Raw genomic sequence first — 16,632 nt, 5'->3', positions numbered from 1 at the left:
CATAACAGATATAGGCTACATAAACACACGCAGCATCTTAATTGTTACGAAAATGTATGAAACAAAATGAATTAATGAATTAATCAAGCCTTTATTAAGGAACATACTGTAGCCTAATAGGCGATAACATAGGCCTACAACATTCAGAAAATCAACAGAATAATACAGCCTTTACGAACATAGGCCTAATGGAACATTCAGAAAAATAACGGTTTACTTTGCGCTCGTAAGGGCTTTTAAACTGTTCCAAAAGTAGACCTTCTCTCCGTTGTTCTGCTGATAAATTCTTTAAGCAGGGTCGAGACATCGCATTCATCGAGAAGGCCGCTTTGCGCATTCATAATGGCCAAATGAGTGAGTCTCTCCTGCTTAATAGTATTGCGCAGCCACGTTTTCAACCTGCGCAACGCCGAGAACGAGCGCTCGGATGCCGCGACAGAAATGGGCAGACCCAGACAGAGCTTTATGAGCCTCTCCGCTTCCGACAGCATGGAGCGAGATTGGGGCTGCAAGGTGTGCAGAATGGCCAATACATCCTGAATGGTTTTCACTTCTCGCCCCCTACACACGTCGCTCAGGATGTCCAGCTCAAGGCTTAGCTGCTCTCTTGAAAAGGAAGTCAGTTCCAGGGAACCCACATCCACTCGTTTCCCTTGGGCCGCCTGTAGAACTGCCTGCTCTCGCCCTGCAGCTACGCGGAGTCCTTCCTGGTCAAAGCGCCGCTCCACCTCTGTGCGCACCAAGTCCAGGGCCTCAAACAATTCCCTCTTCCACAGGCTTGGATATTCTTTAATAGTTAAATATAACAGTTAAACAACAACCAACAAATAGTTTCCATATGGGCTGCCTATTTAAGCTGGGTGGGTCAACCTTAAATTTTCAATTTAAATTCAAATTATGAATATGGTTTGTTATGAAAGTAGGCCTATACGTTATTTAGTCAGTTGATACCGTTGTAATGAATTATTAATTGCAGGCTAATTTCGCAAATAAGCGTACATGGATGTAGTACATTATTATGAACTATGATATCGTTTTCTATGGATAGATCAAATCTGTCCACAAATGCTGGAGAGCACGCTCTGTGTGCGTATTTGTTGCATTCTTTCAACATTACAGACCGATGAGCTTTATGATTAATTTTAAAATACTGTTGGCATTATTTATTTATTTATTTAGGCCTATTTATTTACCCTCGTTCTCCAACTCCCGTTCCTCCTCCTCCGCTGTATGGCGAAAACGCGCTGGGGTCTTGCTGGTGCGCACTGGATGAGGAGGCTTCAAGTTGTAGCGCTCTGTGTATTGTTTGGTCTTGGCCACAAGGTCAGCGAAGGTGTCATCTTGTCTGAGTGTGTTCAGTCGCTGGCAAAGAAGTTTGGCAGCTTCCATTGATCCAAGGGCTGTGACTTTGGTGCCTTGCAGTGACCGAGCCACGGATTCACATGGCGTAAACATGGTAACGCAGGCAAACAAACCAAAGACTGTGCGCGTAGTGGTGCCCTTTTTGAGCAATCCTGCCACTTTGGCACGCGTCTCCCCCTTGACAATCCTGTCACTCTCCAAGGTCCTAAATGTCTGCAGCATCTCTCCATAGCATGCCAGCAACCGTGACAGTGCCACAACTCTGACGCACCACCGAGTTGGGCACAGGGCAAGCAGGTTGATCACTTCTCCACATCCAAAAAGAGACTGGTATAACGTTTTTCTCTTTGCTGAATCATTAATCACAACTGTGACTTCCCGAACAAAGTTCAGTGTATCGGCAACAAGGCGCACTTCTTTTGCCACTTCTTGCAACACTAAATCCAGAGAGTGGTTTGCGCAGTGGACAAACAAGGAGTCAGGACATGTTTCCTTTAATCTTGCCTGCACTCCCTTGAACCTCCCTGACATGTTGCTGGCTCCATCAAAACAGTAGCCTTTCAGCTTCTCCAGCGGCAGATTTAGCCGAACAAGGACATCTTTAATGCACAGAAAAAGCATCTCGGCGGTTGTGTCTGGAGCGTTGTAAAAGCCCAGAAAGAAATTCTGGACTTCAAGATTGTCATCTGCAAATTGTTTACTGCATGAGAACTGTTCTTTTCCACTGACGTCGGTGGTCCCATCAGCAGTTAAGCCGAAAAAAGGACTTTCGGATGCTTTGGCTCCGATTTTCCTCTGGATGTCATGGGCAAACAGCTCCAGAACTTCATTCTGGATGCTGCCCGACATCCAATTGTCCCTCCTCTTCATCCAGTTTTGCAGGTCAGGATCAGCGCGTACCCTCTCGACCACTAGCTGCCACAACACCCCATCCCAATTTGCAGCTCCTCTCAGAGGGAGTCCCTGGCGCCCCAGGAATCTCACGCTGCTGAAAACGAGCTCCAGCATTTTCCGGGCTGTTATTTGTTCTTTAGCAGCAGCCTCAGACAAAAGCGCATTAATTGGCGTAGTTTTCAATGCAGCCAATCTTTGAGTCGCATCTAAATGAATGTGTGTTTTCTCGTGGTCTCTGATTTTCTCCTTTGCTTTTCTCCAGTTTGAAAAGCCCGTATCTTTCAAAAACGGACTGTCAGCTTGTTCTGACCCGACCAACTTGCGCTTGACAGCTGACCTGCACACACCACACACAATGCCATCACTGACCGCGATGTATTCCAGCCACGGCCACTCTCTGAACCAGGCGGCCTTGCAGGAACGAGTGAAGTTCTCACCCAACTTCTTGGCAGGAAAATTGTAATCCTGTGGTGGTTTGCATGATATTGCCTCTTCTTGGCTAGCACCGGGTGCTGGTGGTGGCGCTGGGGAGGGAGGACGAGGCCGAGGGCCGCCGGGCCCTTCGGCTGCCTGCTGCTGCTGTCCGGTTGCTGGCACACAGCCTCTAGGTGTCTCTCTCGGACGTTTAGCTGGGTCGGGCGGATTTGTAAAAAAATCTGAAATTCGTTTTTGAGACATAGGCTAGTTCTAGCTGGCGTAGTTGAACTCAAATCATGTAGCCTATGCATATGCTAAAAACAAATGAGAGCCGCGAACACAGCAAACATAAAAAAAATTCCCGCTACTTTTTTTTTTTTTTTTTTACACATAGGCCAACGTCACAGTGAGCTGTCAGATGCAGTCTGCATAGCAACAGCTATGCCATGCCAGCCAGGCTGCTGTATTGAGCCAGGCAGGGTGCATATCACATCAAAAGATCTGTATTAAGAAATACATGTAAGTCAGACAATTTGAGTTTAAATTCAGAATCTTTATTTTTATTTTTTTAACGTAGGCTAATCCTGTGATTCCTGAGGCTGACGGGAGGGGGTGCTGCCGCACCCCCCGCACCCCTAGTTCCGACGTCTATGCATGACACAAGAGACAACGGCAGGACTGTAATTTGCCGTGTTCACTGAACGCAACAGAGGCAAGACACCACACCAATCAGAGAGTTGCATGGAAATACACGTGTGCTTGTGTCATTCAAGCTCGGCTCTGTGTGTGTGGCAATAGCGCATTTAGTGTGATAGAGAGAGGGAGAGAGGGACGGAGAGAGGGAGAGAGAGGGACCGGTGCTAGCGGGGACCGTGATGTTAGCATCTGGTTAGCTAGCTGCACTAACTAACTAACGGGCATAAGGAGCTGTTACCACAACAAGCTGGAGGAGAATCGTCTCCTGTCAGACTGAGGGGCTCAGGTGAGCTAAAGGACTCTCTGAGTGTTTAGAACGGTTTTGTCACAAATTATTCAAAAGATTATTTCCGCGGCACACCTTCATATGATCATTATAGTTATACAAACAATAAGAGAATACATGAAAAACAGGTATGAAATAGCCTACTATACAGTATGTCAGTAAAACAAGAATGCAGTTTAAAAGGGGAGTGATTTGTAAAATATCCATAAAGAAAAAGAAAATCTGTTTACAGTTCTGTTTCATATGGGTGCTGAGAGAGGTATCCATAGAACTCTTCATGTTGCTCTCAAAGTGCACTAGATTGATGCTTTCAACTTCAATATTTAAAAAAAAATCTTCCCGGGGGAGCATCCCCCCGGACCCCCCTAGAGGAGGTGAGGTCCGCCCCCCAATAGCACTTTACCCCTGCCTATATGCCGTGAGCTGATTATGGAGCCTTCATTGTAACAGTAATTCAGATGCAATTAGCCTATATAAAAGGCCTCAAATTGGAAGCATTGCCTGGGCCGTCTTTTCACTCAATTCTGCAATAGGTAGATCTCGCCTTTCACCTAGGCCGAGGTCTGCGATCTTGGGCTTAAAAAGGTTGGTGACCACTGATCTAGCCAATTGGAACTCTGGTTATTTGATGACATTTTAAAAATCTAAACAGATGGATCATTCTTTAAAACGATAACTAATGATGAACCTCTCTTGTAAAAAAAACAAACATTTAATGAGTGAACATAATTAAAACAATACTTTGTATGTGTTTTTATGCTTCGTAGCACGGCCATTCCTTTAAAAACACACAAAGAGCTGTACAAACACTTTTTAAAAAAAAAACAGAAATTCCCCCAGACGGCTGTGGGCCGTGCAGACGTATTATCATCCATTACGCTGTGATCTCCACTAATAGGCCACTCCACTGGCAGGCTAATTCAAGGGACTGATTAGCATAAGTGAGCTATGGCATTCATTAGCCTTATCAAGGATTCAAAAAGCTGACTAGAATGAATGGGATCCTCCATGCTGTCCACCGCGAGCACTGAAGTCATTTACATACGCTGTGTTCTCTCTGCAATGACATACATGTAAACACTCTGATTCAGTACAGTGGCAATGAAGCCATCACTGGTCAATTAAGAGGACGTGTGTACACAAAACATATATTCTTAATCAAATACTCCTCTATGAAGTGTAAAAGAGAGCCAGAATGGTGGGGGTCTGTCTGGTTCTGTTAGCATGGTTCTTTATTAGGAAGTGAAATATAAAGAAAGGCCTTACAGGCTTTGATCAAAATGTGTCTGCATACATTAGTGGGAAATGAAAGAGATGTACACGAGCAGCTAAGTGTACTGTAGGGCTTTGAGTCAGTAAAATTATCTTGGTGTTATATAATAGATATTTTAGTTTATTTAAAATGTTAGTCTTGTGGAAATAAAATCTAATGTCATCAGTATGTTCAAGCCGCACCAATTACCTCCCCCAAGGATGCTTTGTTTTCAGTTGGGTTTCCTTGACAGTGCGATTACGGAAAAGTACTAGCCCTATTTTCAGAAGGGGCTGTATTAACATATTTTCACTTTTCATTAACATTGTGAGAAAGGGCGAGGCCTTAACAGACCTACACTTTTAGTTTATGGTTTTATGTGAACGATGCACCAAGAGCACAACAAACTATCATCTCTGCAGTTTCCCTTTAGCTCTACGGAACATTTTAGCGCCTTTCAGTTTTTTGGTTTTACTCCCTGCAATACAGTTTGGTTCACTCCCTCGCCAAAGTTGTGTCATGTAAGCAGCTGTTTTTTTTAAAAGCTTGCAGATAGTTAAAAAAGTTCTTTATTGGTCTCCACTTGAGTTTTGTACTGTGTATTGCTTTAATGAGTTTAAAGCAATACATAGTTTCAACCAGGTGGGGAGGTTTTTCCCTGGACAATACATTTTTTGGATAAAGTTAATATACATGCTATTCTGCTGTGGCCTTACTGTGTCACTGTAATGCTGAGTGGGATGTGTGTGTGTGTGTGTGTGTGTGTGTATATATATATATATATATATATATATATATATTGACACTTGGGTGTCTGGTTGAGTAATGGGGACGTAGCAGAGTTTAGATGGCTTCTATCCACTTTCCTATCCAGTGCTTGAGAAGGTCATCACTCATACAGACAGATGGAACGAGAGAGAAACGGTACTCATTCAGGCAGGAAAGACAGTGTGTGTGTGTGTGTGTGTGTGTGTGTGTGTGTGTGTGTGTGTGTGTGTGTGTGTGTGTGTGTGAGAGAAACAGAGGGAGGGTACTGAGAGGGACAAAGAAAGATGGAGGGAAAATGACATGATTGGTGGACACAATGGCGGAAAAGATGAGTATTCTCGTCTTTATGACGCAACAATATCCATAATAATACAACATCAGTTGTTTGTTTAGTTTCCAGTTGTTCAAGTAATAGGTGATGTAGGCTTTGCACACACAAAACCCCAGCCTTAAATGAGTCTTTACTTCCACTGAGGAGCAAAGAAAAGAAATGATTCAGGCTGTGATTGCAAGACACATCGCGGAGCTGCTCCACAGACACTGAATAATGGAAGGACTGCTCGCACTGGCTGCTCAAGATTACCCTGGGAAATGGGAAGTGTTTTACAGCAGGAAGCGCCAAATACTCTACAACTTAGACCAGAAGACTGAGTCTACAGCGATGCTTAGCGCTATATGCTAACATCTCAAATTGACAATACTGAAACTGAATGTATCAGAGCTCTGACTTAAACAAGGCCAAATAAATCAGATGACTCCGTAGCAGTCATTACTTTTCAAACATGATTGTCATATAATTTAAACCCAGTAGCGCATTTGCAAGTGTTGATGCTCCAGTTTACTAAAATTGCTTGCATGTTTTTTTAAAAATTTGAATAATTTTCACTTGAGAGTTAATCGTCAACCGACTACTGTTGTGGATAGTAAACATTTGAATATGCTTTATGCTAAACGTAACTGCTAGACATATCTTATATCAAAGACAGTGCAGTGGTATTGATTTTCTTGTGTATATACAAATATCAAACTACTATGTATTATAAAACAAAATGAAAATTGCTTTGCCATACACAGATTAATGAATGGGGAAACACTATTTTTGAATGCAGGGTTTCTAATTCCTGATTTAATTTTGCACATTTTGAGATTTAAACAGCTATTTATTATTTGCCATAGAGCAGGCTATTGACAGATATAGATGTATTTAATTTCCAAAGGATGCAAAGAACCCAAACTAACAGTTAATATATTTAAAAATAATTTATTTAAGACATAATTTAATAATTTATAAAATAGACATCAGATATCCGATGTCTCAGACGTAAACAATTATTCAACACAGTACCCATGGGTTTTATTTTTCCGATGTTCATATTGATATTCATATTTCCATCCATCAGAAAGCCATCTTATCTGACTATGATGAATTTCTGTCTGTCCGTTGCATACCTCAAGGACCAATCACCTGATCCCCTGCACTCTTGTGTGTACAGGTGTAGTGCTGGGGACCTGAGAGAGAGAGAGTTATGCATGTTGTCCTGCAGGTCACTGTCGCTGCTGGATAAACGATGGCCCAGCATTAAGCCTGTACTGTTTAAGGCATCTCTTGAATGGGCACAGCACTAGTGAGTGAAAACCACACAGATCTCATGATTTAAAAAGACAGCCGTGTTAGCATAAGAAGCCAGAAGAATAAGGCACCTCCCGTCTGGTGGTGACAAAACGCTACGTCACCAAGCGCTCCCTCCTGGATGGTTGGTCCAAACAGTTCAGAGTGTCTGATGTTCCTGGCCACATCCAGGGATCCATGGAGACCGTGTCTACGGAGCCTCTACGGTTCCCATTGTGAAGAGAAAACCCGGGAGGGGAGCAGTCGTCGTCGGATAAATCCTCTGGACCTGAAGAACGGGAACAGGGAGACAGAGAGGGGTGCTGAAAGTTAAAGGGCCCTATTATGATCATTTTTCAGGTTCATTTTTGTATTTTCTGCCTCTACTGTGACATGTCTCCATGCTATAATGTTCAAAAAGCTCTTTATTGTTCTCATACTGCCTGTGCTGCTGCACCTCTTTTCACCCTCTGTCTGAAACCAGAGCTCTGATTGGTTACCTGGCCGGCTCTGTTGTGATTGGTCAACTGTTTATAGATATTTCGCCCCTTAGCTTAGCCTATCACGTACAATGTGTAGCGCTAGCCAATAAAAGCGTGAGTGTTACATAGCGATGTCACCATGTTACAGAAGTAAACTAAGGAGTCCAATGGAGGCGTTTCAGGCAGGGGGGGGGGGGGGGGAGAGAGTAACTCCCTCTGGAGGACACTTTGGTATTTTATCCTTTGCAGACCATTTACATGCACAAAAACCTACAAAACACACTTCAGAAAAGAGAAAACTCCAAAAAGGATAATAGGTACCTACCTCGTCACACTCCTTGAACTGTATTTAATATCTAAATAAATGGGAACATTATTTTTCCTCTAACTAGAAGCAGCAGTTTCGTGGATAAGTTGTGTTTGCTGTATTTAATGACCCCTGGGCCTTTGAAACCCATTAAAGCCCTTTTTTATTCAGACATCTATGTCAAATATGTTTTAGCCCTGGAAAACTGCTTTGCAGTTTTGTCGCAAGAGTACAAAACTCAGCAATCAGTATTTCTGCATTTACCTAAAAAAAACAAACACCAGACTTTGAAGTACCTGCTGTGTTGCCACGACGACTAAGAGCCATGAGTTGAGCTGCCCTGTAGCTCCTCCCATCGCCCCGGGGCTCTACTTCCAGCTGCAATCTTCCCCCTGAGTGGGCAGAGTATGCTTCATGTTGGCTGGAAGCTCCATCCTGAAACAAGCAGAGGACACAATAATTAAACTCTGTGATTAAAGAAAATCTTAAGTTGTATCTTCCATAATTCATTAATTTGTGTGTGTGAAGTACCTGTGTGCGCTGTGGCTGTTTGGCCAGCCTCCTCCTCTCCCTGGCCGACAGCTGGGGGGCTTTTTCCAGCTCGGGGGTGTGTGGGACTGGGAAGGCTTCACCTAGGCGGTCTGAACACACAACAAGAGCTAAATTAGTCCCAGGCAATTTAGTTCCACTCCTCTACTTTAAAATTGAAAGGGCACAATAAGTAGGGAATCATTGCCCACCAGAAGTGTGTTGCTCTGTCTCTATCCGCAGAGACCTTGCAGCCCTCCCCCTGGATTTTTTATTTTGCTGTGTTTGGGATATTTCTTGGTGTCAACCTCTATATAAATGAAGCGACCAGGTGCCAGATTGTAAACATAAGTCCAAGAGGAAAATACGAAAATAGCTGACGGTGCCAAAAAACCAAGAACTACAGCGAGGCAAAACAACAAGAGGACGGAAAGTGTGCACCGAGGTGGGCGACGAACACCATAACACTTGTGGTGCCATGCAGGAGGGCCGGCTTTGACTTTTACATTTACAGGAAGCAGATCCCACTCATTGTATCTTCACATGTTGGTACTGAATAGTTAGATACATATCAGTTATCCCTCATAGAGTAAGCTGTACTGTAAAACCACCAAACTAGTTTTAGATTAATCTATTTTCCAAATGTCTGAACCGCAAGTTGCAGGAGGAAACATTTCTTGTAAGTTTCAAACTACTCTAATGGCAGTACAAATCCTTTCATCAGGAGTTCTGCAGAATGACGGTCTTACCGATGAAAGCGCTCTCTGACTCCAGCAGTGATCCTTGGGCAGACCCCCCCATAGCACTCCTCTGTAACAGAAACACAACTCTGTTCCCAATCCACCTCTAAAGCTACAAGTCAGTTATTACAGTTAATATAACATAAGATTCAAACCAAATAACTTACCAAATATTCATTTTGATGTAATGGGGACAGGTCAAAATAATCTGCAACACGACAAAAACTTACAGTAAATATTAATCAGATATATCAGTTGCCATAGACCCGAGTTAAATGGCATTAACATGTGACCTTCCTCTGTAAATAAGGAAACGAGCATATTGTCACAGGTGTGAATAATTTTTTCTTTTACATTTTTTTAACTTAAGTTCAGTGTTAAAGCTTGTTGATGCAGTTTTGGTTTTTTTTCTGCTCTGGTCAAATTAATAATGACTCAAGTGCTAATCGTACTGCATGCAAAATTTTGTTGCAAAGTTCTGTGGGAGCTCTTACCGTCCTCCGCTGTAGACGTCTGGCTGCTCTGCTGATATGGATCCCTGTAGCCCCGCCTCCTCCGGCTGGCCATGCCTACCTCCTCCAGTTTAGGAACCTCACTGAAGTCTAGCCTGGACTCACCGTCTGCATCACACACAAATACAGACCGGTCAATGATAACACTGTTGTTTTGTAGTGGAGTTAATGAACCCTGTTACGGCCCGTCCACACGACGGCGTGCGTTGAAGCTTCAACGCTTATGCCCATTCACTTTGAATGGGGTGACGTCACGCTTTGCCAAACTGCATTTTGGGAGCGTTGCGTCGCTTTGTTCGCGTTGCTCGCTTCAAAAGTTTAGCAATGTTCAACTTTAAAGCTTCGGCGCAAGCGTCAGCCAATCAAATCATATGCCAGTACAAGCTCTATCCAATCAAACCGCGTGCTTGTGTCTCCGGGGCGGGAGATTCACATGATTGTTTGTTGGTCGAGTTTCAGACAAGCACACCGCCGTGTGGACGCTGCGTTAGCCTGTGCGTTACCGGTGTATTTGAGCAGAAGGGAGTCGTGGATTCGCTGCAGGTTTCTAGGCTCCGGGTTTCTGGAGTTGGGCCTTCGGACCGGAGCCTGGAGCCGCAGCCTCGCCATTTCAAACACATCCACCGGGGGGCGCTCCCGCTGTCTGCATAAATAAAGACAGGAACACAAACAAATGTACTCAATAATTTCTCAATAGAGTTGTGAAGTGATGACACATTTTGCTAGGCTGACCCGTACATTGGAAATGGCTCCCTAAACTAAAAGCAACGGGACTTTTCCAGTGGATTTTGGAATACTGCAGAAAATAATCTCTGTGGCAAACACACGTTTTGTACAGCAGGATAATCTCCACATATTAACAGTCATTTGTGATTTTCAAGCGTAAGCGCAATCACCACAATGAATAACTAACAGCTATTTTATGTTGTAGAAAAAACTTTAAATTCTCTTTAGCTTGTTTTAACAACAGTCCTTATTTAAGGCAGCTAAAGAAAACACATTGAAATAAAATTGACTTCAAGACTAATTTCTCAAAATTAATTTTGGGTTTCAGGACCAGTGTTGGGTGTTACTGTAATAATATTACATTTGTCGGTAAAGGAGTAATGTAACGCGTTACTGTTATAAATTCAATAATCACACTACAGTTACTAACATTGCGCGAAACAGCTGTCACAGGGGTTGAGCTGCAGACTGAGACAGAGTCATCAACAGCTATAACTTTCGAGGGGTGGAGGTATGCCCATTATTTTAAATTTGTCAGAAGAAAGGACAGGAATGTGACGGTAAGGTGCACTACTGCAAACACAACAATATCAAACCTCTCCAAGCACCTGCAGAGGCAACATGCTAACACAAAGCTAGTAGCTAAAGACCCCGAACCCAGAGTGATGATGATGAGTGAGTGCCGACTCCGAACAAGCAGCAAAAACTAGAATTTTCCCCGTTATTAACTTGTGTTATGTCTTCCTTATTGCAATATTAATTGTGCACATGTAGGGCTAAGTTTTAAGTTTTGGCTATAGGCTGTTGCTGAGTAACTCTAAAGTAATGTAAAGAGTAACGAGTTACTTTATGTAGAGAGTAACGAAGTAAAGTAATATATTACTTTTATTTAAAGTAATGAGTAATATGTAATACATTACTTTTTATGAGTAATGATCCCATCACTGTTCAGGACATATTCCTTCACCGCTCTATGTAAAATAAAACAGCAGAATAAAAAGCACAACAAGTTGAGGATAAAAAGTGATTTAAATTATCTAATTGATCACAGCAACTGATCACCAACTACAGGTATATCTATGTGGAGTGAGCTATCAGTGAGTGAGTTATGTGTGACACTGACCTGTCACTCAGAGGAGACTCTGGCTCCTCCCACTCTCCGTGCTGCAGAGGGTCCTGTAGACGCTTCTGCTCACTGCGCAGCTGGCGGCGCAGCGCTGACAGCTCACTGTACACCTCCCACTGGTCACCTGAACACACACACACACACACACACACACACACACACACACACACACACACACACACACACACACACACACACACACACTTTTGAAACAGAGTTTTCACTAAAACACCAATTCTCAGTAAGTTGAACTAGTTGATAATATCACAGAGGTGAAACACTAAGGCAATGATCCAGGAAGTGGAACAAGTTGTGCTACCTGTAATAGAATATATACAGTCTATACATTTCAAAAGGAATTATATAGTTACAGTGTAAATTAAATACAATATAAATAAAACAACATTCCAAAAAAGGATTAGCAATAATTTATAGGATACAGGTAACAGATAAAGGATGAATCATTCATTATCATAAGCACATTACTTGTCATATGTACCTGAAGGGTCAATAATATTGTTTTGTGTCAAATTATCGTCAAACATTTGACCTTATAATAATTAATAATTCTCATGGTTATTTATTTACCTGCGGCTCGGAGCTGATTGCGTCGGGCGGGGACAGGAGGGGACTGCAGGCCCGAGAACGAGAGCTCCTGAAACAGAGGAAACATGAAAAACAAAGATACCAAAAGGTCTCCCTTGAAAAAGAGATCTATGATCTCAATGGGACCAATCTGGATAAATAAAGGTTACAAACAAAAGGGGGAGAAAACACCTCCAGGAAAGGTTTCTGAAAACAGATCCTCTTTTCCACAAGACACCAAGTCTTTGCTCAGTGTGTGAGAGACTCACAGACAGGGGGGCAGAGGACTGCTGGCTGTCCACAGTGGGGGGTCTGGGGGTGTACTGTTGTCGTCCGTGTTTCCCCTGCAGGGCGGGGATTGGAGGGGAGGGCTCCCTGTAGACCTGAGGACACACAGATCGACAAATAGGAAATATTAAGAGCGGCTAAAAGACGGCATTAATGGGGAATAAACTGTACAGTGTTTCAGATTAGTGTGAAATAAATTGCTCTTACTTAGAATCCCCTGGTTTAGCATTTATTAAAATTATATATTTATATATATCATTTTATATTATGAGTGTTATAAACGATGAATTATATATTTATATATATATACCGTAATTTTCGGACTATAAGCCGCGCCTTTTTCCCGATTTTTCGACCCTGCGGTTTATATAACGGTGCGGCTAATCTATGGATTTTTACAGCTAACCTTTAACTCTATGGGCTCTATGGCCGGTCCGCGGACCCCTACCTTTAAGCGGCGGGTTCCAGCAGGAAAAGCTGGAGGCCGGAAAAGAGTGAGACAGGTAGCGCGCAAAAGTAAAAGTGGAACCGAGAGTGGTACGAGAGACAGAACGAGAGCAAGACAGACAGACATTACGAGAGCGAGACAGTTTGTCCCCGTACCACTGGTTGAAAACCGCTGCTGTAGATCACTGCCGGTACGTGCGCTGGGAGCTCACCGTTTAAGTTTGAAAGTTGAAAAGTTTGTGTGTCTGAAACGCTATGTGATAAAGTACAGTTTACACAGCACAGTACATGTTCTGTAGCTACTATTGCACTAAATAGTAACACTTGAATACGTTATGCAAATATGCAACTTGTTTGTTGAAATGTTAATAAATGGGAGCTTCCTCAAACAGCCATCTCTTTCCCGACAATCCCCTCTGTGCACGAACCCTTACATATGGTAATTAAACATTAAAACACCTGCGGCTTATAGTCCAGTGCGGCTTATATATGTACACATTCAATTTAGCTGCTGCGGCTTATATTCAGGTGCGCCTTATAGTCCGAAAATTACGGTATATATATTAGGTCTGTCAAACGATTACAATTTTTAACAGATTAATCACAGCTTAAAAATTAATTAATCATGAATCATGATTAATCACCATTCGAACTATGTCCAAAATATGCAATTTCTTTATGTATATTGTTGTGGGAATGGAAAGATAAATGAAAGAAGGTGGATATATCCATTTAACATACAGTATGTATGTATGTTTATTATAACATTGTTCTGTGTGTCAAAATGAAAGACAGCCCACACACCTATCAATCATCAAACCGTGGGGTCTTATTTCATTACGTGTTGATTTCTATCAACACGTAATGTTGTATCGATGTATATAGAGATGTACTACAGCAAAAGTATGCTCCGTCAGGACTTCCTGCAACAATACCATGCCGTTATCTTGATTCTGATTGGCCAGAAGACATTATCAAAGATGTTCTATTGAGAAGACGATCACTACGTGACAAAGGTTTTCAAAACAGTTTCTAGTCTTCAGTATTTCCAGACAAGTGACTACTGAAATCAATCTTACTAACTGCTGTCTGTGCAATTTACTCCGCGTGAGTTGGCGGACTTTATTTGGCTTACTTTAACATCATTTTTCATGGTGGGGCTAAGCCATTTCTTGGTATGGCGCTGCCACTGCTGGGATGTATGGGGCGGGCCATTCTGCTTATGCGTTAAATGCGTTAAATATTTAAACTCAATTAATTCAAAAAATTAATTACGCGATAATTTTGACAGCATTAATATATATATATATGTGTGTGTAATTCATCGTTTATAACACTCATAGTTGTAAACAGACATTTAGATTGTTTATTAATGACAGCATTTGTGGACAATAATCAGAATACTTCCCAGGTGAAATTGGGAATAAAATAAATAAAAAATAAATAATAATAATTAAAACATTAAAATAAAGATAAAATGTAAAAGTAAAATGTTAGATAAAGGATAAAATAAAACATAGATATGTATATAAAGTGAAATAGAAAATGTGCACAGGGGCTTCTGTTGTGTACAACTGTCTTTTACCATTTTGTCATCATCTCTTTATACATCAGCCTTCACTTATAGGCGCCACAGGAGGAAAACCATTTGATTGAAAGGGCAATATAGATGAAAGAAATATCCAAATCACAAATTCAAGGACCTGTACAAAGTCATTCAATTGAAAAAAATGAGATCATTATTTTCCAAAATCTTAATAATAATTACAATATTTCCCTGTCAGTGAACTCACCTCGTCCACCCGGGCCTGCCTCTCCCTCTCGTACTGCCTCCTCACCGCCTCCCTCTCCTTCTCCTCCGCTTCCTTCTTCTTTCTCTCTGTGTCATTCTTCCTCTGCTCAGCCAGCTGAGTCAGCTCTTCATTCTTCGCCTTTAGCTTAGACAATAAGAGACAACATTTGTTTATTTTAAGCAACCTTTAATGAAGCGCAAATATTTATCAGAACCTCTTGTAGTCTTGTATATTCAATAATCAAGAGCAGTTATTGAACATAAGTGTGTACCCTCCTCACCTCCATTTCCTTGCGTTTCTTCCTCTCCTGCTCTTCGTCGTACTCCCTCTGGATGCGAGCTCTCTGCTCCGCCAGCCTCTTCTCCTCTTTCTCCTCCTCCAGCCTCATCTGTTCCTTCTCCTCTGCCTTTTTGAGCATCTTCTCATCAATCTGGAAACAAAGGCAGATTCATTACAACAGAAATCCATCAACCCAACTCCAAAACAACCTTTACTTATAGGTGGAACCAAATAACCAGTAAGGCACAAAATAAACCTATTTCTGTTTTATTCTGGTCAACTCTAGTTTCCTTTTGTCTACAAGCCACAAGCTTTATTTCTAGACAGAGAGATCAGGAGTTGAAGGTGTGCCTGCTGTTTGAGGTAAGCTTTGTACTGGTCCTGCTCGTGAAGCTGTTGCTGGCTGGGCTGGTTGGAGAACACGCTGCCTCGTGCAAACTGAGGGGTGGCGACAGGGGTGAAACCTGCAAGAAAAAGAAACATGAGGATATTCAAAACCAGTAGAGACAAATCAAATCAAGCTGTCACTAAGCAGTTGCTGAGGACATCAGTGCTGTAAACCTGTATTTACAAGTCCAGGCTTTTATTTGCTTCTATCACTAAACTCAACCATAGATAGTAATAGGCCTTTCATTTCTATTGCACAACTTCCTGTTTATTTTTGTAATAAAAAAAATAAAAAAAAAGCCAGTTCAGTTATGAATCACTCTTTTGATCTGGCTCAGACAAAGTAAAAAATGATTTTTTTTACGGCAACCGAGGATTAATGGCACCTGGCATACGGACACAACACCTCTATTTATTATCTTGAAATGCACCTGGCCGTCAGGGAAGAGCGCTTTGGCATTTCAAAAAGGGAAGAAAAACAAACAAATACAGCTGGGACAATTCTTTGGTATCAAGCAAAGTAAGAAAAACAAGCAAATCCAACCATGTTTGATCAATAGTTAGCAGACATTGAGCCTTTGACTTCACATAACAATATCAACAACCTCTGATTTTCTAAACCTTTTTTTTATTATTCTTTGATCTGTGGACGCTGGAGGATCAAAGAAATCTAAATGAGTTGGATATTGGAACACATGTTCTGAATGAATGACTGCTTCTAAGAGGAAGCGGAGTCACTACCTTTTAAGCCTTTTGCTGTAAATCTGAATAAAATAAATGTTGTTGCTCATAGTTTTCTCAAATAACTGAACTATTGAATTGTTGAGTATCTAAAATATAAAGATGTGTAACACATCCTTATTAAAAAAGTCATTCGGCATCTATTTGAGACCTGCGTTTATGTGTCAAAACTACAATCCACAACGGGCAAGTAAAGGTTTGACAGTATATTAAAAGATACAACAGAAACAATTGATGCCATGCTGTGGTGCTAGGGTTAACTTTTCACTTCAAAAGAAAACTTGACATTTTTCTTTGTAGACTGAAAATGAGCAAATGAGTCAGCAGAGCAGCTATTTTACAGGGACCATATTTTGATTAACATATCCCTGTTTCAAATGTTTCATGTTGTAGTGCAGGCTGTAAAT

The 16,632-nt window shown here is 41.8% G+C and overlaps 2 protein-coding genes across 2 annotated transcripts in view; both read right to left on the bottom strand.

Moving 5' to 3' along the window:
- Positions 1–236: 236 nt before the first annotated feature.
- LOC307033002 (zinc finger MYM-type protein 1-like) lies at positions 237–2,370 on the bottom strand (the record flags this gene model as incomplete). The annotated part of the gene is made up of 2 exons (XM_079671271.1): positions 237–787; positions 1,194–2,370. The coding sequence occupies 2 exons, from the start codon at positions 2,368–2,370 to the stop codon at positions 237–239; spliced, it is 1,728 nt and encodes a 575-aa protein (XP_079527397.1).
- Positions 2,371–6,920: 4,550 nt separating this feature from the next.
- LOC307033001 (centrosome and spindle pole associated protein 1-like) overlaps positions 6,921–16,632 on the bottom strand; it is a 23,834-nt gene continuing 14,122 nt past the window's right edge. The window contains exons 13-26 of the mRNA XM_079671270.1: positions 15,449–15,604; positions 15,099–15,248; positions 14,819–14,962; positions 12,560–12,673; positions 12,294–12,360; positions 11,703–11,829; positions 11,500–11,550; positions 10,357–10,496; positions 9,836–9,961; positions 9,509–9,549; positions 9,351–9,411; positions 8,605–8,714; positions 8,370–8,508; positions 6,921–7,573 (exon numbers count right to left, since the gene is read on the bottom strand). Coding sequence (XP_079527396.1) covers positions 7,401–7,573; positions 8,370–8,508; positions 8,605–8,714; positions 9,351–9,411; positions 9,509–9,549; positions 9,836–9,961; positions 10,357–10,496; positions 11,500–11,550; positions 11,703–11,829; positions 12,294–12,360; positions 12,560–12,673; positions 14,819–14,962; positions 15,099–15,248; positions 15,449–15,604 — 1,599 coding nt within the window. The 3' untranslated portion in view covers positions 6,921–7,400. The remainder of the gene's footprint in view (positions 7,574–8,369; positions 8,509–8,604; positions 8,715–9,350; positions 9,412–9,508; positions 9,550–9,835; positions 9,962–10,356; positions 10,497–11,499; positions 11,551–11,702; positions 11,830–12,293; positions 12,361–12,559; positions 12,674–14,818; positions 14,963–15,098; positions 15,249–15,448; positions 15,605–16,632) is intronic.

Source organism: Notothenia rossii (assembly GCF_949606895.1).
Source record: "Notothenia rossii genome assembly, chromosome: 3".
In the NCBI taxonomy this organism is placed as follows: domain Eukaryota; kingdom Metazoa; phylum Chordata; class Actinopteri; order Perciformes; family Nototheniidae; genus Notothenia; species Notothenia rossii.
This window is presented reverse-complemented; position numbering and strand designations above follow the sequence as displayed.